This window comes from Misgurnus anguillicaudatus, chromosome 13 (genome assembly GCF_027580225.2).
Source record: "Misgurnus anguillicaudatus chromosome 13, ASM2758022v2, whole genome shotgun sequence".
NCBI classification, from domain to species: Eukaryota; Metazoa; Chordata; class Actinopteri; order Cypriniformes; family Cobitidae; genus Misgurnus; species Misgurnus anguillicaudatus.
The window spans coordinates 25886208-25911105 of NC_073349.2; the positions used below are offsets into that span (position 1 = coordinate 25886208).

General features: G+C 37.0%; 1 protein-coding gene across 1 annotated transcript; it reads right to left on the reverse strand.

The window, feature by feature from the left end:
* Nucleotides 1-330: 330 nt before the first annotated feature.
* Nucleotides 331-24810, reverse strand: jph2 (junctophilin 2). The gene is made up of 6 exons (XM_055188427.2): nucleotides 23977-24810; nucleotides 17156-17975; nucleotides 5980-6098; nucleotides 4750-5636; nucleotides 2789-2885; nucleotides 331-2625 (listed from the first exon to the last, which is right to left on the reverse strand). Exons 1-5 carry the CDS (start codon nucleotides 24353-24355, stop codon nucleotides 2805-2807), a joined length of 2286 nt encoding a protein of 761 aa, XP_055044402.2. The 5' UTR covers nucleotides 24356-24810; the 3' UTR covers nucleotides 331-2625; nucleotides 2789-2804.
* Nucleotides 24811-24898: the final 88 nt, after the last annotated feature.

Consider the following 24898-nt stretch of genomic DNA (forward strand, 5'->3'; position numbering starts at 1 on the left):
TAGTATTGTTGAAGGATTGGCAAAAGAGCTGCTAGTTTAAGCAAGTGAATGTACTTGCAGTGTTCCAGGGTAAGAGGCACTGAGAGACCACTTCACCACCCTAATCTAAATTGGTCTTGGCATTCAGACCCTGTTGGGGAGGAGATGTCAGACTGGTGGACAGGTGGAGTTTAAATATATTTTCTTTGTTCTCCCTTGTTTGCCTCTTAAATATTAACAGTAGCCAAGTCTCAAGTATTTAAGTGATCAGAAGGGAAATCGGTCAAACTACAGATAATATGTAAGGTTACAATGATAGGTTGTAAGTTAAGAAAAGTCAAGAAATGAGTGTTGCAGTTGAAATCATTTATTTAAATTAACGTTTGTAGTTCATAGTGAATTTATTATTGCAATGTGGTAGTGGGTATACTCTTAACAAAATACAGCTGACATGAAGGAACTTGCAATGAAGAAAGCATCAAATAAGTCATGAAATGTATCAATCATGCTGACTGTTAATAAGCTAAATGTATTGCATTTGCAAATTAAATTACATAAACTCATGAATAATTTGTATTTGTATTGCTTGATCTGCAATTCTTTCCCAAAAGAGTAATGTAGCTTTTTGGCCATCCTGAAAAAACATGTTGCAAAAACTGTTGTAAAAATAACACTAAAACAATCTAATGGTTTTAAAGCTATTACATGCAAGAGTGTATTATTTACTGCATCACTGGGGAGTATCTAAACTAAATACGTCATTTATATATATATAAGTTCATGCTCTCACCCCACCAATATGTTTGAATAAATATATAAAAATATATTTTTTTCAATATTAATTGATATTTGTTGCTCAAGACATCTGAAGTTTAACACATTCACATATTATGTAATACTTTGTGCTAGCATGTATAATTGTTTAATAATATATACTTATGGCAGCAATGGACTTTTTTGACCATGCGCCATGCAATTTAAACTCCTGTTTTAGTTGTGATATGTCTTTCAAAGCAAGAAAGCAAGTTTTATGTGTGTTGTGCGTTTTTAAATAGTAAAAATTTTGCTAAAATATGTGATTTCGGAAATATTCAAAGGCTTTGAGCAACCTCTAGATATTGTAGTAACAATTCAAAAATTTTCACAGTGTGTTTTTATTGATATCCACATTTAGGGGGTGAGAGTTGAACATCTAAAAAAAACCAATTTGATAAGGACCACCCTAATATATTTAGAGGTCTGCCGAATGACAAAATTGGAGATTATTTACTGTTTGTAAGACCAGTGTCATGGTTTATAATCTCTTCACACGTATGAGGTAACATTTACTATTCTATGTTAATTAAACTGAGAATTTGTGAGTGTATTATATAAAGCTATAAAATGTGCATTTTCAGAACAATTGTACTGAAAAGTTCATAATTTAGAAATGTACAAAAACACAACAAATGTGCACACATGCATATAAAATTTCAGACGCGTACTTTGTTGCACAACCCGGCTTAAACATTTTAAAATCAAATGAATGCTGTATTTCTGATATAGGCAGAAAAACGCTAAAGAAATTCAAGCATGACACAATCTTGTCACAAATTCACAGTAAAACACTCATGATCATTTTTCCTCTTTTCCATGATGTATGTAGTAAATTATGTTTTTTCAGACTCGTGTTTAAAAATTCTTAGACCAACTGTTGGTGACCTATAATTAATAATTCGTTACATTTATATAGCGCTATCAGATATATAGAGGGTTGCTTGTGCTATCTTTGCAGAAAACACAATACCTTCATAACAATCGTCATTAGAGCAAAGTATTCAAATCAGTGAATACTGTACAACTTATTCCTTTTTTGTAGAAAATATTTGTTGGCTTTAATGTTATATCTTCATTTTACAGTAAGGATGCTCTTTATTACAGAGGGGACATTTTAAGACATTTCACGAGTTCGCATTACATCTAATCAAATATGAAATAAAGCATTTTTTGTGTGCTGTGCGAGGGGAGGTCTCTGAGCTCGGAACCCAGAGAATGAGGCAATGGGGGGGATGCTGTGACGGACAGAGCTGAAGGACGGCTAAATGGAGAAACCCTTTTTGCGCCGATTGGTTGTATTACATGAAAATGTTCCTCCCAAACTTGAATTTGATGAAACTTTGGTAATACGAGATACAAAGTAATATACCAATAAGTATACTTGTGGATTTCTTTATACCAAAGTAAATAAAAGAAAACTGATTGACCCATTTCATAAAGTCACTGTATTTATGTTTATTCTCCAAATATGAATATTATATTCCAAATTACATCCTGCACTACTGTATATGTGATTGTGAAAGTAGACAACATGAGTTAGCCCTTATAACAGATTATTCCATTTATTTTTCTCTACTGACAAACAAACTGAGTTGACAGAACTGTAAAATTCAGCGGTGCCTTACAAAGCAAATGTGTACAAATGCTTTACTCTCACAGTCAGACACTAAGACGTACTGATGGTTTGATTCGCTCAGTCCAACTGCAGATGGCGGCCATCTTTAGAGTAGCTCAGGAGGGCTTTTCTGAAACTCGATATCACAACAACAGAGCTGCTAATGGAGCGCGCCGCATCCTCACAGCTACATTCTTTCACCTGGGCGGTTTTGGCTAGAAAAAGGTGTGATAGTATCCACAGAGTCACAAGGTAAAACAAAAAATTATTTCTGTAGCATGTGTCTTCTGAAGGCCTGTCAGTGCAGTGAACTACATAAAACACACACTAAAAAATGCAATAAATGAAAATTTGATCTAATGATGAGATGCAGCTTACCTTAGGCTTTGTCGCCTCAAGACAAAATGTGAACGAACAGAATGGCCAGACCAATGTTCAGGAATATAACCATGCAGATCATAACTGTGTTTGGCCCCTGAGAAAAGGCAGTCTGTTAGTCTCCATTGTGTCAAGCTTTATAATATACAACAATAATATACAATAACAATACTGCGGTAATGCTGGTGTTTACAGGATTTTTTTATTTTAATAATTAATTAATTTTGTACTCATTGTCATGGATCACAAAATGTTACAGACAATAAGAATATAATATTGTTTGTAAAAAGTGTCTTATATAGCTGAAAATCATGATTTTCTGTTGTCCAAATGGGTCACTGTCAACTCCGTTACAGTCACACTCTGTTGCCAAGGTAGAGTTGCAGTGTTGACTGTATGTAACTGAACTGGCAGTCATACACAGAGAATCTCTCTCTCTCTCTCTCTCTCTCTCACACACACACACACACACACACACATACATGACTGTCAACACTGTTACTCTACCTGGTAACAAAGTTTGACAGCAGAAAAAATAATGAACATGGGCACTAAATGCAATTAGTATCTTTGGGGTTATATGAACAGCTGACCAGCATGTATTCTTAGCCACAAGGTGTCACTGTGATCCAGTGTAACACTGGGCTTTTTGGGTAACACAAGGGGCTTTCTGAAGGTGAGAATTTGTCATTTTGAGGCTCAGTCTTAGATATGCCTGATTGTGAAAAATGCATTCAAAGGACTGAAGCCAAAGCCAAGAAACCCAATCTGTTGTGGTAGCCTGAGTAAATGCTTCGATCTGCTCAGAGTCTGTTTTGAGTTATGAGTCGTCTCATAGCATGACCCAATAGGATTGTGACCAACCAGAGGCCCCATTGACTTCCATAGTAGGAAAAAATACTACTACTGGAAGTCATTGGGGTCTCGCTTTGGGTACAAACATTCCCCAAAATACCTTCCTTTGTGTTCATCAGAACAAAAAAATAATACTGGTTTCTTACAACATGAGAGTAAGTCAATGATGACACGTTTTTATTTTTGGGTGAAATTTCCCTTTAAGCAAAAGTTTAAACAAGTTTCCATTTGTTTAGAGTAAGGGTGCACCGATATATCGGCCGATTATGCTTGCAATGCTTCTCAATACAGTGAAATGCCATTACATCCAAAAGCCAGGGGGCGCTCTCGTGCAGAAACTCAATATGCGCTGTAGACAAAGAACCATAAACAAGCAGCTATGACCATAGATATGTATAAAGGCTAGATGTGCTATGGTGGAGTCTCTAACATTATCACCTGGCGGCCATCTTACCACAGGGCGCTCGCTCACTCGTTGCATTGTGTTTTAATGATGCATGTACTTTTAAATGACCATACAAACCAAACCGTTTGAAAATCGGTAGAAAATTAAGCAAGTTGTGGTCATTTAAAAGTACATGCATCATTAAAACACAATGCTACGAGTCAGCTAGCGCCCTGTGGCAAGATGGCCGCCAAATGCGGACGTTCCACTCAATTGGCCAGCAGCACGGGCGAGACATCTAGCCTTTATACATCTATGGCTATGACACCCAGCTCCAGGAAATGGCTTAAGGATATATTTATATTGCTGTTCTTCAAACCTTTTTAGGTATTTTTATGATAATAAAGAATATGTATAATGATTATGTTTTACGAGTGTTGCTTTTTCAAATGCATGTTACAAACGACTCAAACTAACAGTGATTTCAGATCGATAAGGGCTTGCTGATCAAAAGCCGTAGTTCATGAAATAGCTGTGAATATTATCGGCTGTGCGATTCGGCCACATACTATTAGTGTTTATTAGCATTTATCGGTGCACCCCTAGTTTAGAGTCATTGATGTGTAGGAGAAATAATTCACAGATATCATCTGTGATTTTTTTTCTGTTGAATACTACTAATCTCGCATAACACTAAAGAATTTTAAATAGTTTTCCGTACCTCATCCAGCTCCACGGACTCCTGTGAAATTTCACTGGGGGCTTTCACCATTGACCTCTGCCTCATCTCATTTTTGAGCTCCACTTTGGCAACTGGTTTAGCAACCGGCTTGACCACAGGTTTAGGTTCTGGTTTCGGCACTAGCTTGGGCTCAGGTTTTGGTGCAGCTTTTGGGGCAGGGCTCGGTTCTCGTTTCAGTGAAGGTTTAGACTCCACTTTGTTGGTTACTTTCTTCTCCTCCCTGAGCTCCGTCCTGGAGTGAGGCTTGCTTTCTGTCGGAAGCTCATTTACGAGCTCCCTTGTTTCAGCTCTTCGTTTGACTTCGGCGGACTTTCGTTCTGGTGGGACCGCTTTGGACAGCAGCTTGGAGGGAGGGCGAGGCGGTTCTTCATCGTCGGTGGAGATGACGAGGCTGGTTCTTACCGGGGCAGGTTCGGCTGCCTTCATCTCAGAGTCCATTTTTTGCAGGGGTTTGATTTCCAAATCAGAACCCTGTTCAGCTTTGATGCTGGGGGTCCGGGATGGGGCACGCTCCTCTGGGACGTTGGGTGGAGCGGCAGGGTTAAAGGACGGTGTACTGGGTCTGCTGTTCGGCCTGCTACCTGCTTGACTGCTTCCTCTACTGGTCTTTTCTCCGTTCCAGTTACCAGGGCTCAGCAGATGTGGACCTTCCTTGCTAGAGCCCTGATGGACAATGGCGGGAGTGGGTGAAGGGGTGCGTGCCAAGGTGGAGCTTGGTCTCAGGTTTTCCATCTCATGCATTAAAAGGCTATCTGTGGGTGTTGGTGCTGAATTCTCAACTAACACAGGCTCATGCATCTCCGTGTCAATGTTCTCATTACTCTCTGCAACCTCCTGCAGGGCTCGCTTTTTCAGATACTCTGGACCTGAGACACACAAGAGCGACACATGTGCATTAGAATACAGGGACAATAAATTATATTGTTACTGCTGTGTTACTTTGGAGTCCCAATGGCTTTTCTATGATGCATTGTTCTTAGTTTGTATAAATAAATCCTGTCAATTGCATAATATATTTGTATATCACAGTACATGCGGAAAACCTGACTGTGTGCTGTAAGCAACTTCTTTTATAAAGATACTTTAAGTTAATTTTGCCAGGATCAGCGTTCACTCCTGCTAGTCAATAAGCTAAGATCTTAACCAGCTTCTGCTCTTGTGGCCTTTGTTAATATATATACTTGGCAAAATATAAAGATATCCACCAACCTGGTTGATAAAAAGAGGGAGAAAGCTCTCTGGCAACCACACGGGCGATGCTAGACTCGTTGTTAGCTGCTATTGCGGCCTGGTCTGCGGCCTCTCCTTTTGTTTTGGCATGAGCCGTTCTGTAAATAGACAATAATGTTATTTAGTCATTTTTTAATGAGAATCTCACACATTGATATTTATTCGAAAAATTTGGAAATATGGTCAATTTTGTAGTCTTGAGAGAGATGTGATTGCACACTGTAAAAATTATTGTTGCACTTACATTTTTAAGTTTAATCAACTTGAAATTACAATTAATTTCAACTTTTTGACTAGTGGGGAGTTGCTATAGATGTTTAAAATAATGTTGAAATAACTTAAGCAAGCAAAAAAGTTTAAATTAAAAAAATATAAGTGCAACAAGGAACTTTTTACAGTGCAAATATTGCACTGAAAAAATTATTCATTGAATTTAATACATTTTTTAAGGTAAGTGGCCGCAATCAATTTATTTAAGCTACATTAAACAAAAGTTTTGTATTTTATTTTACTTTACTAATCTTTTTTGTTTAAATGGAGCTTAAATAAATTGATTGCAACCACTTACCTTAAAAAAAATTTAATTCAATGAATCATTTGGTTTCTTAAAACTTTTTAGGGAAATTAAAGCCTCACAATAAACTATAGGACAGGCGAGTATTTACAAATAAAATATTTCTGTACAGTAATGATTTATTGGTGTTTACAATAAAATTAAAAGACATCAAATTCATTTACCCACACTGGAAAAATGACTCTCTTACTTAGTATTTTTGTCTTGTTTTCAGTACAAATATCCTCAAATTCCCAAATCAAGATGAACTCTCTTGATAAGCAAAATTACCCAAGAAAATAAGTCTCGTCTTTAGACAAAAATTTATTTAAATTTCAAATTTAAGTGGATTTGGGCTCAAAACAAGCAAAAATATCTGCCAATGGGGCGAGAATTTTTTTCTTGAGCTTTTAAGAAAAATGTAAAATTATTTTAATAATAATTATAATTATTTTTTTCTCACCACAAATTCACTTAAATTTGATATATTTTGTCTAAAAACTAGACTTAGGTCATTTTGCTCATCAAGAAAATGCATCTTAATAAGAATTTTTAGATATTTGTACTAAAAATACTAAAAGATATTAGAAATTTTTTTCTTGAATTTTTCTTGAATTTAGAGTTTAAGAAAACTGTTCAAGATTTTTTGCTTACCCCATTGGCAGATTTTTTTCGCTTGTTTTATGCACAAAATCACTTTAATTTTATATTTTTGGTCTAAAAACTAGACTTATTTTCTTGGGTCGTTTTGCTCATCAAGAAAAAGCATCTTAATTTACGTATTTTTAGATAATTTTACTGAAAACAAGCCAAAAATACTAAGGAATCCTTTTTTGCAGTGTACAATACTGTACATTTAATGTAAATATTTTTCTCTTGGAGTATAACCAATTGTTAGCACGCTTTGTGGTTGAGCTTTTCTGCCAGTTTCTGTAGCATCAATAAAACCAAAATAGAAATACAGCAGGATGTAATGTGAATACCCACCAACAACAGATATAAACATAACCCATTTTGGCAGCGTTTCAGTGTCACACTAATAACAGAAAGCTGTGTTTATTTCTGACATTTGATTTAGTGGCAACAATATCGGCCTATGACAAAGATAACTCCAGCTTGTCGGACAAAGTTAAACTCTATTACAAATATGATACTAGACAACAGATGAGTATTTGCCTATAATGGCATCTCTTATAATTTGTCCCAAAGCACTTCAAGACATCCCTGCCTCATCTTTATTTAGAAAGACGCATGGGTCAGCAGCATTGACATCTCGGCATACAGTACTGTATAAGAACCTTATGAATTAACCACTGGAACCCAGTACGACCCCATTAAGACTTCACAAGATTTTCAGAGAAACCCCACCACACCCAAGAGCCGCAGGAGTTTGTTACTCGCAGCGTGTTTGAACCCCTGGAGAAAGATGTGTGGTGAGGGTCGTATGGCATCGGGTTATTTATAACAGAAGAGGGTGTCCTCTTCACCCATTGAGCAGGAACTAAAATAAATCACTCTTTTAACACCAAGCACCTCACAGAAAGATATGAGAGATACTGCTGTGCTACATTACCCAGCCGCTTCAGGAAAAAACACCCTATATTTTCTACAACACAAAATAATTCATGAGCTATTGTAAATTATTTATGTCCTATATTGCTATTGGCCACATAGAAAGGAATCCCTCACTATAAAACTACACAGCATGCTAATAAATATTCATTTCAATTGCATACTGTATGCTATTTACAAACAGCTGCATATATAGCAGACACAAGTTCATTTTTTTTTTAATATTAATAATAAATCTCTAATTTTAAATCAAATGATGTCTATGTTTAAACAACTTCTGTATGTTATGACGGTTACACTAACACTCAGTTAACTTATTATTATGTATAAGGGACACCCAGATTATCATCAGTCACTCCACGTAGTATTTACTCTGTGATATTTATGTAATGATATCCTACAGGTTCAAAATAGCATGACCACTCCAGATGACACAGATGTGCATTATTTAATACTTTTGACAGGTGCAATTTTAATTTCCTAGTACAGTCAGTATTTTTAAATGTAAATCTCTTCTATTACCCAGTCAGATTAGTAGGCTTGTGAAGACTGATTAGATTGGTTATTTCAGTTAATGCTAAAAATGTCTGAGACAGCAAGTGCTCACAATTCCCTGCTATTAGTGTTGTATTTTAAAATAAGTTGTGTAGAGGTAAGTGCATGCATGGATATATTATAAGACTGCTGGACTGTAGACTGAGCCTAATCTTTACAGCCTAATCTAATCTAAATCTGATGTTCCTGTAGTTCAGTTGGTACATTGCATTTGCAGTGCAAAAGGCTGTGCGTTTTATTCCAAGTAAACTCACACCCACTGATAAAAATGTATCCTTAGTGCATTCAAAGTGGAAAAAAGCAGACGACTCCGGGCCAGATCCGTGCCAAAGTCAGCAGCTCAGGTGCGGATCAGGCCCGGAGTCGTCTGCTGTCTGAAGTAATTTTGGATAAAAACATCTATCAAATGCATAAATGTAAATTTAAACTTCTTCCAATTTAAAGGTGCAGTGTGTAACTTTTTAGAAGTATCTAATGACAGAAATGCAATCTAATATACATAACTATTTTATCAGGGGTGTATAAAGACCTTGCATAATTAACTATTATGTGTTCATTGCCTTAAGGCCGGGGTATACCTTTTTTCCGCGTCCGGCTCGCGCGCGCACGCGTCCGCGCAGCTTTTCGAGTATACTCCCCGCGGCCACACGCGGACGGCCGCGTTCGACACTATATGCAATACAAATGATTTCTTATTCAAATTATTAGTCTAGCAGGCTGTCAGGGCAGCACTGATTTGGCGACATTTACAGTACATTAAAACATTAGGATAGGTGAAAAAAAGTAACTGATCCACCATTGCAAACACAGTTTAGAACAAAAAACAAGACAACAAAGAACAGGAATCAAACAAACATGCTCCAGGGCTTTCTATTCTTGGAAGAAGTAAAAGTTAAAGAAGAAAAACGATAGTGTGTGTGCAAATGCGGTCTATTTCCTTTGTATAATTGTTTATAGTGGAGTGCCCTGTCTAAATATTTTCACGCGCATGCGCTGTTGTACGCGGACTGTACGCGCACTGTCCGCGCGGTCTCAATTTTTGGGCTGCACGCAAACGGTCCGCGCGGCCGGCCGCGGACCCTCTTGATGACGAAAATGACGTCATGCGGACGGCGCGCATACGCGGACGTCCCTAGTATACTTTCGGCTTTAGAATGAGCTGTTTTTATCTACATACACCGCGGGTCCCCTTACATGGAAGTCGCCATTTTGTGCCACCATGTTTTTACAGTAGCCCTTGGCGGACAAACTGCTCTACAGAGCACGTTTTGTCACCAGTTCTGTATTTGTCTTAGACAACACGTTTGTCCTGTGGTGGCTACCGTAGCTTCTCTATGCATTTCTGTGAACGGTGGACTGAGACTAAAATCTACACACTGCACCTTTAAGACAAAATAACGAGACCCAAGGACTAGATGCGAGAGTTACTAGTTCTCACATGAAAATTTATAGTGTCACAACAGTCAACATAACACTACAATAGGATATACTTACATATTCTATTGAATTTCGTACCCATTTTCAATTAAAATACGCAGTGAAGGAAATGTCTTACATATATTTTGTAAAATCTTTTTAAAGATCAGAAGTTTAATTTTCTGTTATTATATCAACGGACATATTTTGTACTATACACTGTAAAAAGTGAAAAGTTGGATCAACTTTAAAAAAATTACTTCAGTTGGTAGCACGGAAAAAAATAAGTTTATTTAATTTAAAATTTCACTTTTTTTCTTAAAGGGGACATACTATGAATTTCTGACTTTTTCCATTGTTAAGTGCTATAATTGGGTCCCTGGTGCTTCTATCAACCTAGAAAATGTGAAAAAGATCAACCCAGTAACTTTTAGTAAACCATTCGTGAAAATGTAGGTAATTGAAATTTGGCTCCCCTTGTGATGTCAGAAAGGGATCGCATTATAATAATACCACCCCTTAATCTGCACTATCCAACCACGACGCTGCCATTTAGTGCAGGGAGAAAGAGAGAAAAAATAATGGACAGTACAATTGAGTTTCAATTTCAACAAACCACAATCATTGCGATCAGTATTGTCACTTCATCAGCTCATTTGCATTTAAAGGGACACACCCAAAACGACACATTTTTGCTCGCATCAACAAAGTGGCAATTTTAACATGCTATAATAAACAATTAATAAGGTATTTTGAGCTAAAAATTTACATATGTACTTTGGGGGACAACAAATATTTATTTTACATCCTAAAAAAGTCCTGTGAAAATAGGATTTTGACTGATCTGAGGCCCCATTGACTTCCATAGTATGAAAAATAATTAGGTAATTAAAATAATTTTTTAAGTTGATCCAACTTTTTACAGTGTGGCCTGGCCTTTTTATGACTTCTCATTCATCTGTATTTATTAATACACCAAGGGACATAACACCTCACTGACCCCAGGGCTGCTGTATGACACGAATGATAATATATTATTTGTCCCTGTCGTCTCTCTTCCTGTTTTCTAGATCAGTCTACACAATGTTGGTCATTTGCATATTACATTAATACTTGACATGTTTGAGACTGCCGGTGAAAACCCAGGTAAAGTCGTTGTGATTGTTTTACATAAAATCATCCTACATAATGTAAAGAAGGTCCTGTGAAAAATAACCTTGATATTAATATTGACCAAGTATAAAGTCATGTCAAAGATTGAAATCCAACTTTTGATGCTCCTAATTTCACAGACAGGGTCATATTTACACTAATCTAGCTAGAACTTTATCCATACGTCAGTATTAAGCTATATGTTCCTGTAGTTCAGTTTGTAGAGCTTTACTTTTGCAGCCCATATTATGGTTTTGCTTTCCAGGGATCACACATACTGATAAAATGCATAGCCTAAAAGCACAGTAAGTCCCTGTGGATGCCAAATGCATATTGTAAATGTAAAAATTTACATATTTTATGCATTTACTGGTAAACTCTCATAAGACTGGGCCATAGAGGCACAAACAGTGTTAAATGTCTTAGCTGAAGAACCAAGCAGGGTGTTGTACACTTATATACTTCCAGACTGCTTACTTATTTGCGGGCTTGACAATATTTATATCCCCCAAACGATCTGACACCCCAGTGCTGACACACCTCTCCGTCGAAAGTGTTTTTCGTTACCAAGACCATCAGCATAACAGAAAACTAGAGGATTTAATCATTTCAAGGGACTTAATGAACTGTTACATGTAAGCGTGTTTTGCTTTTTAACCTATAAAACTAAAATAAGGAAACATTTCTCTAAGTATGTTTCTCATCTTCAACAAAAAAAGAATCATTTAAATAAAACCACGCACACATATACGTATCATGTTAACACATTGCATAATTTAGCTGGGTGTTTTTAAACTGAAGAATGGAACAATCTGTCTAAGAAGCTGGGGACAGAAGCGGCCTATCAGCTGTTGCATTCCTCTGTGATTGTGATAGCAACAGTGCCTGTCCTTTTTTAGGCAGGCCTTTTTTTCTGACACCAGACCCAAGTGCGTCATTTACACCCAGTGTCACGGCCCCCGAGGAGCCTCATCTTCCACCCAAGAGACCGGTCTAAACACACTGTGATTGAGCAAAGAAATGAACCTGCGCCTGGACCCCAATGAACGAATTACACACCGTCTGCTATTTTTAACTTTGATCTCACCACATTGGTGGAACGGGAGTCCATTAAGGTACAGACAGGGGGTTTTTAGATTATGTAAGGTAAATGTAACCTCCAGCACCATTACAGCCGGCCGGTGGAGATGAAGACAGTATGCCTGGGTGAATCTCATTTACATTGTATCACAGATCACATCACACAGACATTGTGGTATTATTTGTGTCATTGCTCCTGTGATACTATTCTAGATTATGACTACTATCACTGTTTATCATCTTCCATAGCTGAAAATCATGATTTCTTGTGTGTCAACTCTGTTACCGTCCAACTCTGTTACCAAGGTAGAGTAATAGTGTTGACAGTATGTAACAGAAGTGGACATACACGAAGAAATGCACACTCTCTCTCTTTCTATCACACACACATACATGACTCTCAACACTGTTATTCTACCTTGGTAACAGAGTTGGACGGTAACAGAGTTGACACAGACTAATTTATGATTATCGTGATATTTAGCTTTAGCAACACTTTTACAAAAATATTATATTGTTATGGCCTGTACCATCTTGTGACCACAATGAGTAACAGGGTGATTCTCACGAAACCATTGAAACACCACGGCACTAATGATTTTAGCTTTAAAATGTGTAATATAGTAACATTAAAAAGCATCAGAATGAACACAATACTGTGTTCTACCTTGCACAATGTGTGATTTCAACATAAGAATTTATAATTGTACATTTTGTCTAATTTTCTGCTGAAATTCTCATTACCGCAATGTGTCCGGCTGTGTTTGAACATGCGTTATGTTGTAATTTAATCAAATTAACACAAAAATATTAAGAAAAAAAAATAAATGGATGTTTTGCTAGACTACTTTAGATGACAGAAAAAATATTTACTGAATATTCATGTATAATAATAATGAAGAAAAGTTGGGAAAATGATGTGTCCATGCCTGATGTTCTCATCCTCCGCAACACTTTTTGAGAACAGTTTAAGCACACATACAGAATGTTAATAAAGTTTGATTTTGAGTGACCAAGCACATGGACCAGTTACTTCAAGATGGCTACCAGGTAAGATCATTTTTTTACAGTTAATTTGAAATATTGTCTTGTCAGAATGCTTACACGACATTTTGATTATCATTACCGCAACAGATGCTAATTAAATGTTAATTTAAAGCATAATACTTTGATTTTAAATGCATGTGCAGAATCTCCAAATTATGAGATTTTTTAGGACTGATTTTTTAAATTATGCTACAAAAAGTGTTAAATGATAAGTAAAAGTTTTTAAATTAATGTTCCCATTTACTCCAGACTTTGTTTTTCAATGTCTGGTGGGAAAAAAGTAAATTTAAGCAATTTTTACATTTTCATGCTTGACATTTTTAAAACCAAGTTTTCTTGAGAATCACCCAACAACTTCTTAAAAATATAATCATTTGCAAAAAGCAGAAAAAATATAACTTTGGACACCAAATGTACCCACAATCACCCCTACGTCTAAATGCAAAACAAACAGACTCTCTGAAGACCGCGTGCTCTGAATGTCTTTTCTATTCATGGTTTCTCTGTGCCTTGACTCTACATATCATAAGGATGAGTCTAAGACACTGACGCTAATAATACTACTGGCTTCCAGGAAAAAATATTTAGACTTCCATGCACTCCTGAAAGCATCTGCAGTTTATCTTTTTGATGCTTACTGTTATAAACACGGGGAGAATTTCAGGTACTGTGGCTTTGATCGAATCTTTCCTCCCTGTAAGGAGATGCGCAGACCCAAGACAAACAGCTCTGGGTTCCCTCAGACATTCGACAGACGCTTATGTGCTCGTCCTATTAATATGAATTTGTGAATTATTAAAGTTGACATCCTGACTCAAATCAGATTGCATTTAAAAAACAAAACACAAAAGCATAGCCACCAGTGTAACCAAAAACGTTAACATAACATAACCTAAATGCCATATTTCAAAAACTGTTTTGTAGGATTGAAAACCTGATGTGATTATTATAGGCAATAAGAGACAAATAAACTCCTGACACCAATCCAGACAGTAGGGAGAGCTGAAAACGACACCAAAACATCAACAAACAGTACGGTTGCTAAACAGTGACCCAGCTGCCTTTTTCTGACTGTTGCTAAATGGTAAATGACATAATATACATTTACATAATGCATTTGGCAGACGCTTTTATCCAAAGCAACTTTTGGTGCTTTACAATGTGCACATTTTGTATCAGTATGTGTCTTCCCTGGGTTCGAACCTATGACCTTTTGTGCAGCTAACGCAATGCTTTATGTACATTTCTATACTTATATAATTTAGCTCAATTGATAGAAGTAACATAAACCCATCGAATCCAATGTCCAAATGGATAAGAACATCTACTCTTTACAGTGTTCCTGTAGCTCAGTTAGTAGAGCTAGCAGCGCAAAGATTGATGGTTTGATTCCCAGGAAACACACACATGTGTGTAATAAAATGTATGGCTTAAATGCACAGTAAGTCAGTTTGGATAAAAGTGTCTGCCAAATTCATAAATGTAAAAGTAGACTACACACTAGACAAAGCTTAGATGGAGCATTTGCCAGACATAAAGTGAAAGCTTCATTTTACGTGCTGTTTTAAACAAGAGCACCTATTCAGTGCTAAAAACAGCGTTATTTTGTGTATTTGGTGTAATACAGTGTGTTCGCGTGGTTTATGGTTCAAAAACACATTATTTTCTACATACCATACATTATTATTCATATTGTTTTTTTGTGATTCTTGCATGCAAAAATCCTTCATCTTGCGGCAGGTTTTCTTAAAAAATGCAATGGAATATGCGAGATATTTATGCAATTTTATGCAATGAAATTGCGGGAACTTGCAAAAATTGCGGGAACTTGCGAAGACGTTACCTGATAACGTTTCCATGGCAATAGGGAACATGGCTGTGCTTGTGTGAAGTAAATGCAACATTTTCACATCTTGCTACGAAAATGCTGGGATTATGAATTCATGCAAGCCCCAAATATTTTGCGCACGGAAACCTGCAATTTATGCTGCAAAAGTCCGGCGTATTTGAAAAAGTGCGGCGTATTTGAAAAAATGCGGCCCCCGCATAAATAGGCAGACTTTGGCTGATTATGCGTTGAATCATGCGATCGCATAATCGCGTTTTTCTGGAGGGACTGATTATTGTTCCTCCTCTATGCTCTGCCTCCCTGAAATGCGTTGATTTTGTACAAAGCTCATTGTTCTGAAAAGCGCAGTGTCTTACGATTGGCCGGTTTACCAGAACGTTGTGATTGGCCTGTATACCGGAAATGTGACACTACTTACCACGTTTGGAAGATTAGCTCTAAATGCAATACTGACAGGGGGTAATATCGTCTTTACTACCTTATCAATACGAGCCGAATCTGATCCAGAAAATTCAGATGACCAAGCTGATTGATCAACTTTGCCATCGTGGCTTCAACTGGACGTAATAAATTAGTAAGGTAAAGATACTAAAACATTTAAACCATGTCTGCAATTGTGATCGTAGAAACGACAAACAACAAGTGCTACATAAGTCAGTAGTCAATTCTTTAAAGCGTCCATAACACACACTGTTTCTGCGTATCTGATATTAATCTGGAGTACCTATCGAGTAGTATTACATCCTTCATATCTCCAAAGAGTATTTATTTTTATCAGATTTATAAAAGAAAGATCAGCTTTAGCGATTCTTTCCGATAACGTCCAAAAAATCGGAAAGGAGGAGTTACGAGCTGCGGGAGGAGCGAGTCCGAGTCAACACTCTATACAACACTGACTGGATAACTTATAATTCACTACATGTTCGTGTCGTTTATATAATATGCACTTGCGCGCCTGTTTCCAACATAACACAGAAGTTACTTACCGCATGCAACTCATGACCTGGTTGAGACTTTACAAACACACACGCAAAACTCCCCACTGCTACCACAGATAATAAACTATATCCATTGTTTTCATAATGCTGGCTTTCTTCTCCTTAAATCCAAAAACACACTTCATCTTCCGTGCCATTGTTGAATTTGATATAAAACAAAGCTGTCGCATGAGGTGATGCCTGTAAGTTAACGTCCTAGGTTCTGCTCTCCCGCTGATTGACGTGTGGGCGTGTTTTATTTTGGGGAAAGTGCTCATATAAAAAAGTGATACGTATAGCGTACCCCTTAAACGTCAGCAGTTCTTGTAATCGAAAAAACTTTCTGAAACTTGTACAAACCCAGTGCATTCTGCAAAGAAATACTCTGTAACATGTCCAACTGCTTTTTTGACACTTTGCCTATGTTTAGCATGAGGAAGCAACTCTTAAACGCTGTTAATAAGTCAGAATGCATGAAATACAGTTGAATCCCCCATTTAAATATGAAGACATAGACTACTTACAAGTTGTAAGTCAGAAACGGGCGAAATTATGATAATGCCCATCGTGTCCACGTCAACAGGCCGAGGAAGTAAACTGTCCCCTTACATGAAAGTCGCCATTTCGCCCGCCATGTTTCTACAGTAGCCCTAAATGAACACACTGTTCTATAGAGCGCGTATACTTTGTCTCAGATGATGACGTGTTTGTCCTGTGATGCCTACCGTAGCTTCACTATGCGTTTTAAAAGGGAGAGTGGACTGAGCCGTTGGTTGCAATTCACAATCTCACCACTAGATGCTGCTAAAAGTCCCACATTTAAGTGCCTAAATCCTATTAGATATCTATGGTTACTTCAGCTTCATTTCACTTCGACCCAGCTAAGCTTCTGACACAGCTCAGACTCTTTAAAACTCTGGCTCGCAAATATCAGCAAAATAATTTCCTCCTCACCTTGAGTTGGCGATTTCGGCCTTCTGCTTGGCGATGGCGGCTGCCCTGTGAGCTCCCTCCACGCTCCTCTCCACCTTTTGCTTTATCTTGGTGCCTTTCAGCTGAATGACCTTCTTTTTAACAGACTTCACCAGCATGTTGTTAACATACTTGCCCTCTTCCTTGCCACCCTCCGCGAACGTTGTGATTCCATAACCGTGGCGCTGGTTGTTCAGCCACTCTCCCTCGTATTTAAGGCCACTGGAGCGTTCGCTGATGCCATAACCCGAGCGCTTGTCGTTCTTCCACTCGCCCATGTAAACCTCTGTGGTGGTGGCATCGATATCTGACTCCACGGGCGGAAACTCATGACCCTCGCCTTCCCCTTCGCTTTCGCCCAGGCTGATGGTCGAGTTGGCATCGCTGGCGGCGGAACTAAGGGCCGAATCGACCCGCAAAAAGCTGATCTTGCTCTTCTGACTGGACAGAGATGTCTTTGAATCAGATTTCTTCAGCTTGCCCAGCAGCGAGCCACGGCGAAACAGGCCTCTCTTCTTAGGCTTGACCGCATCAGGGTCCACCTGGAGCGTGAGGGCAAAGCCGCCACGAGATGGGCCGAGGGGTGTGGGAGTGTTTACTATGGTTTCATGGCCGGATGAGTTTGTGCCGGTGATGACGGGTATGTCCTGTTGCAGTACAGTGCCGTTGCTGTGTTCACTTCTCAGGGAGCTCAGAGAGTTTCGCAGAGGAGATTGCATCACGGCCGCCATGCCGTACGGGACGCTTTGACGTACGCCATAGCCGTGTCGCATGCCACCAGTGAACTGGCCCTGAAAGGTTCCTGCAGAAACATTATTCTGTGTATGTTAATAATATACTGGTCATTAAGAAAAAACAATGATGCACAGACAATCGAAAAACAAATCTCAATTGATCCTCTAAATTCTGAGTGCTAACTGCATATATCTACACTATTTATTTAAAAGCTGCTTTAAAATCATTTATTTGGTTAAAGGTGCTATACAAATAAAAATCACTTGACAAATAACACAATGCATGATCAAGCATACAGTATTTATGATGAAGAATGGTATTTATGAAGTATTTATGTTCTGGGAGTCAAGGGTTTAATTATCAAGGAACATACAGTACTGTGCAAAATTGGACTAAATGTCTTCTTTAGGCATCGCTGGTGTTGACCTCTTTTGGCACTAAACACATCTTGTGCGTTTTTGAGCAGAATGAAGTAAAAAGACTTATTTCTTTAAAATTAGAAATTAGGATTTAATTTTATTTAGGTTTAAGAGATCCTGCAGTTTCCTCAGGGGCGTCAGTTTGTGTTGAAAAGTGGTGGGGACAAAAGATCAGATGAAAAAACATTACAGCAGGACGGGAAAAATATTGAATAACAGCGCATCAAAAATGGGCATAGTGTAGGCCGGTCAACAACACAAAAATACTCGGCATAAAACCCTCAACAATGTGGACTGCATGTGTAACAATGTTGTCTCTGCAACACCAGCTCAACCGAACAGTGCCAAAGCACTACTGTAAAAATCATAATTTCAACATATGTGACCCTGGACCACAAAACCAGTCGTACACTGCAAAAAAAAAATGATTTTCAAGAAAAAATGCTTTTTGTATTTTTGTCTTGTTTTCAGTAAATTATCTAAAAATTCTTAAATTAAGATACTTTTTCTTGATGAGCAAAATAACCTAAGAAAACCAATCTAGTTTTTAGACCAAAAATACCAAATGTAAGCGATTTTGTGCATAAAACAAGCAAAAATTGGGTAAGCAAAAAAATCATGAAGATTGTTTTTAAACACTAAATTCAAGAATGCACAAAATCACTTAAATTTGATATTTTTGGTCTAAAAACTAGATTTTTGCACTTTTAATTTAAGAATTTTATGATATTTTACTTGAAAATCTGACTTTCTTACTTAGTATTTTTGTCTTGTTTTCAGTAGAAATATCTAAAAATTCTTAAATCAAGATGTATTTTCTTGATGAGCAAAATGACGTAAAAAATAAGTCTAGTTTTTAGACAAAAAAATATACAATTTAAGTGAGTTTGTGCTTAAAACTTTTGCTTAAATTAAGTGTTTAAGAAAAAAAAGAAATCTTATTTTAAGATTTTTTCTCACCCCATTGGCAGATATTTTTGCTTGTTTTAATCACAAATTCACTTAAATTGTATAGTTTTTTTGTCCAAAAAATAAGCCTCCCTCCTAGGTCATTTTGCTCATCAAGAAAATCATCTTTATTAAAAAATTTTAGACATTTCTACTGATAGATATTTAGATATTTCTGCTGAAAACAAGTAAGAAAGACATTTTTGCAGTGTATACGTCGCACAGGTATTGTTTGATTTTTCAGAATATTTTAACAAATTAAATGCTTTCAAAAAGTGGTGGGGACAAAATCAGCCATTTCAAAAAGTGGTGGGGACATGTCCCCAGTTTCCTGCTATTGCTCATGTGGAAGGGGAGTTTACCCTAAAAACTTGACACATCAATTTACATTTTTATACAGTTTTTAATACTACATACACATTTCCTGCGTTTTCTGGCTGTATTCTATTAAAGAGACTGATAAATAATTATATATGATCACTATAACATTGTAAAAACAACAAATCTAATTCTGGCATGGTCGCCTAAGACTTTTGCACAGTATTGTATGTGACCCAAAACCATATATAATTATATATAATTAAATAAGGGGTCAATTTAAAAAAAAAACACTTTCTATTAATGTTTTTTTAGGATAAGACAATATTTGGCCGAGAAACAACTGTAGGAAATTTACAAAATATCTTCATGATCTTTCCTTAAAACCTTTACTTAATAATGATTTTTGGCCTAAAAAATCTATAATTTTGACCGATACAATGTTGTTTGCTATTGCTAGAAATATACCCATGCTACTTATGACTGATTTTGTGGTCCAGGGTCATATATACTGATAAAATGTGTACCTTGTAATGTACTGTAAGTTATTTTGGATAAAAGCATCTGCTAAATGCATAAATGTAAACTAAGGATTATGCTATATGGGTGATTCTCACGAAACCATTGAAACACTACGGCACTAATGATTTTAGCTTTAAAATGTGTAATATAGTAACATTAAAAAGCATCAGAATTAACACAATACTGTGTTCTACCTTGCACAATGTGTGATTTCAACATAAGAATTTATAATTGTAAATTTTATCTCATTTTCTGCTGAAATTCTCATTACCGCAATGTGTCCGGCTGTGTTTGAACATGCGTTATGTTGTAATTTAATCAAATTAACACAAAAATATTAAGAAAAAAAATAAATGGATGTTTTGCTAGACTACTTTAGATGACAGAAAAAAATATTTACTGAATATTCATGTATAATAATAATGAAGAAAAATTTGGAAAATTATGTGTCCATGCCTGATGTTCTCATCCTCCGCAACACTTTTTGAGAACAGTTTAAGCACACATACAGAATTTTAATAAAGTTTGATTTTGAGTGACCAAGCACATGGACCAGTTACTTCAAGATAGCTACCAGGTAAGATCATTTTTTTTACAGTTAATTTGAAATGTTTTCTTGTCAGAATGCTTACACGACATTTTGATTATCATTAACGCAACAGATGCTTATTAAATGTTAATTTAATTAATAGAAGCATAATACTTTGATTTTAAATGCATGTGCAGAATCTTCAAATTATGTTCTTTCAGGTTTGTCATGTCATTTTGAAAATACGTCAGTGTTGTTGTTTTCTGTTGCGGTAATGAGATTTTTTAGGACTATTTTTTAAATTATGTTACGAAAAGTGTTAAATGATAAGTAAAAGTTTTTAAATTAATGTTCCCATTTACTCCAGACTTTGTTTTTCAATGTCTGGTGGGAAAAAAAGTAAATTTAAGCAATTTTTACATTTTCATGCTTGACATTTTTAAAACCAAGTTTTCGTGAGAATCACCCATATAGAGTACTGTGCTAAAGTAGACCGCCAGCAACTAGCAGTGGTAGAAGGGCATGATCTTATTAATTTCAATAAAACCATTATAGTAGATTTGTTGTTTATACAGTTGTTTTGTTTGTTGTAAGGAATAGTTGATGACGGGCTGTTGAATTATTTGAAAATAATGCAAAATAACGCGGGTGTGCATTATTTTCAAATAATTCAAAGGACTGGAATCAATCATTCTTCTTATACCACGGTTACCACAAACATTGTTCTGGTGGTTATTTTAAGATATTTGACAGGTCAGACGTGCATTTTACAAAAAAGTAATTAACGCATGTGGAACATTTCTCAACCAATCAGAATAAAGCATTTAACAGGCCTGTGGTCTAAAATGGCATAATGAGCACATATCATTTATTCTGTCTCTTTATTAATACAACCAGAAAATACAAGAAATCTGTATGCAGTCTTTTAAAGGTGCAGTGTGTAATTTTTGCGACATCTAGTGGTGAGTTTGCACATTGCAACCAACGGCTCAGTCCACTGCTCACCCCTCGCTTTTGAAACGCATAGAGAACCTACGTTGGCTGCCACCGGACAAACATGTCATCATTGGAGACAACTTAGTTAAAAAAAGTTTGTCCGTTAAGGGCTTCTGTAGAAACACGGCAGCACAAAATGGTGACTTCCATGTAAGGGGAACCTCTGTGTATGTAGGCTATATAAAAACGACTCCCCTGATCATATAGTTTTGTATAATATTTAGCATTGCTGTCAAAAGATCCTTCTAAAAATTACACACTGCACCTTTAAAAGAAAATTATAAAATGAACTGTCAAGAATTTTGTAATCTATAATGACTTTATGACTTCAGTCTCTTAAAAAAAATTAAAGTTGTGTTAAGGTCAAACTAAAAAAATTTACTGAAGAAAAATTAATATGGATGGTCTTTAAAACTGGTGGTGGCCTAAAACTTTTGCAAAACACAGTATATAATCCTATGATAAAGCAAAGAAGTTTAAAAAATGATCCTGTACTTTTAAAACTCTGGATGTAATTCTCCAAATTTACAGAAATACAATCAACAATGAAGATTGCATTACACAGCGCACTTCTTTTTGATCCAAGCTAAGTTTTAAACTGTCTGCATACATAACTTTAGACATGTGACAATGGTATTTACAGCAGTACAACTGTTAGCAAACTGTCTCTTTCTTATCTATGTCTGGGATAATAAACCCTGTGCGGTTATTTATGTCATGGGGGCTCGTGGGTCTGGTCCTGTCATGCAACACATGTCTGAACTCCATCAGTCCCGAGGGACAGGCCGGATATTATTGTGCCTTAATCACATTGCTTACAGTGATGACTCAGCTACCAGGTCCATAGATACAATATAAAGGAAGAGATCTACACTATACTGACACACATTTTATGTGAGGTAATTGCATAGTTATCTGTGGCCCCCAATAGAAAATGTTTAAGCACATTATAATATTGCATTTAAAAATAATTTAATGCATAATGAACTTTAATTCATCTGCATCTACAATCTCAGAAAAAAATAAGGTACAAAAGTTTTCACTGGGGCGGTACCTTTTAAAAAAAGTACACTTTTGTAACTAAAAGGTGCATTTTATTAACTCAAAGGTACCTTAGAGGTACATACGGGCACCTCAAAGGTGCATATCTGTACCATAAAACCTTTTTAAAAGGTACCTTCGCAGACAGTGACAACTTTTGTACCTTTTTTCAGAGAGTGTAGGTATTTTTAAAGTTAATATCATGTCAACACAGGTGTTCAAGCATGGCCAGTAATTATATATGTTGTATCATCAACTTTAAGTGTAAAGAAGTTGGTCAAATAGGCAGTTTGTCCAAATATGCATTCACATTCAATGGATGGCCTTCTGAATCAGCTGCTATTGTCAGCTATGCAACCATTGGACACTGTGATATCCCATAAGGCTATGGGAGTTCACGAAGCATCTGGTTAGTAAAATTAAACTAAAATCCTTTTTGAGGAATGTGCACGTTAGCAATAAATGTTCTTCATTTGTTTAACAAAATCTGAGCAAATTAGTTTCTCGGTTGTTTTAAGTATGATATATGCCAAAGAACAGATGCCAACATGGCAATTTTGGTATGTTGAGTGTGTTTATACTATTCACATCTAAAATGTCTGGTGAGCTCTTCAGATGCATACATTATAAGAATTTGGACAGAGCTCTACATTTTTTGTTTCATTTTTTAAATGAACTATGTTTGTACATAGTAAATATGCAAATATAAATCTGTAATCTAAGGAATATTTTATAAAGAACATTGCAAGGGAGTGATTTAAACTTACACCTAATGGCTTAAAGAATACAAATAAATCTGGAAGTTTAAGAGAAAGGGAAGTCATGTTGTCGGAAATGTGCTGTTCCTAACATAAGGGTGCATGAAGGAAAAAACTTGGCCACTTGTGAATGAGCCCTTTTACTTGTGCTTAGCCACACCTTTAGAAAGAACAGGATTTGCGACACTTCTCGTTTGTAACCACCCGCCCCTCTCAACTGGCAAATGTTTCTTAGCAATGGGCATGTACCCAAAAGGACATCTGTGGCAACACCAGGGTTTCACGATTGTAAGCCATAAGTTTACAAGTAATGTGCTCTCAATGAATCATTAAATTAAATACAAACCTGCAGTTCTCTAAAGAAAATACATATTTAGAAGAATCCTAAAACCGTGCGTAATGGATAACGCGTGCGTAATGGCATGCATACCCACACTGTTTAAAGTGCGGATATTATCTTACACACTGACCTCAGTTTAAAATGTCACTGTTTGAACAGCTAGAAAACTCTCATACAATATTATTATCCAGCCTTACCGCCATCCGCATATGTCTCCGTGCCATACCCGTCCTGCAATCCGTTATTCCAAGTGCCCTCGTACTTGGCACCGCTGCCCTGGCTAAAACGCGTTCCGTATCTCCCTTTAAACCCGTGCGTCCACTCTCCCTTGTAGACCCAATGTCCCTTGGTCTCCACACCTAAGCCATGGCGCTTCCCCTGCGCCCAGTACCCCTCGTAGGTGTTTCCACTCGGCCAGGTGTAGACTCCCACCACCTCGAATCCGTAATTCCAGGATCCGGAGAACTCTCCTTGTCCTTTGGGTCCGGTACAGATCCCGTGCCCGTGCGCTTTGCCTCCCTCCCATCCGCCGCAATACGCACCGCCATCGTCAAATTCAAAGCGACCTCCGCTCATTACTCTTCGATGCAATTGCTACAAACTTTCAATTCAATATTTTCAATTTAAAAATCAACACTAACCACTTAGAATGCGGGAATGTCAGTTGGACACCCGCGTTTAGATCATAACAGAACATTAAATGTTATCCATAAATGCGTAAAGTGGATAAAGCGTTCTCTTGTGCTGAACTTACAGAATCGTCGTTTACGCGCGTCATTTGTTCAGAAGTATATCCTCGATAATGTTAAAATCTTCTTCTATATTATTATCCTGTGTCGTAAATGATTTCAACTTCATTTAAAGCTTATTTAAATTACTTGGGAGAGGGAGGTTTGCTTTTTCGTAAGTTGCATGTTTTTCATTCAGTTAACTATTTAGTTAAATCGTCGAGCCAGTGTTCTTTCATGGCTTTCAACCCCTCTCCCCTCTCCCTGCCTCCCCTCTTTGCACTTGGTGCTGTTGGATATGTTTAACAGTCCCAACAAGGCTACCAGATCCCAACGCTGTTCCAAAAATACAGCCCAATCGCCCTTCGGCACCCAGGCACTTTTTAAAGAG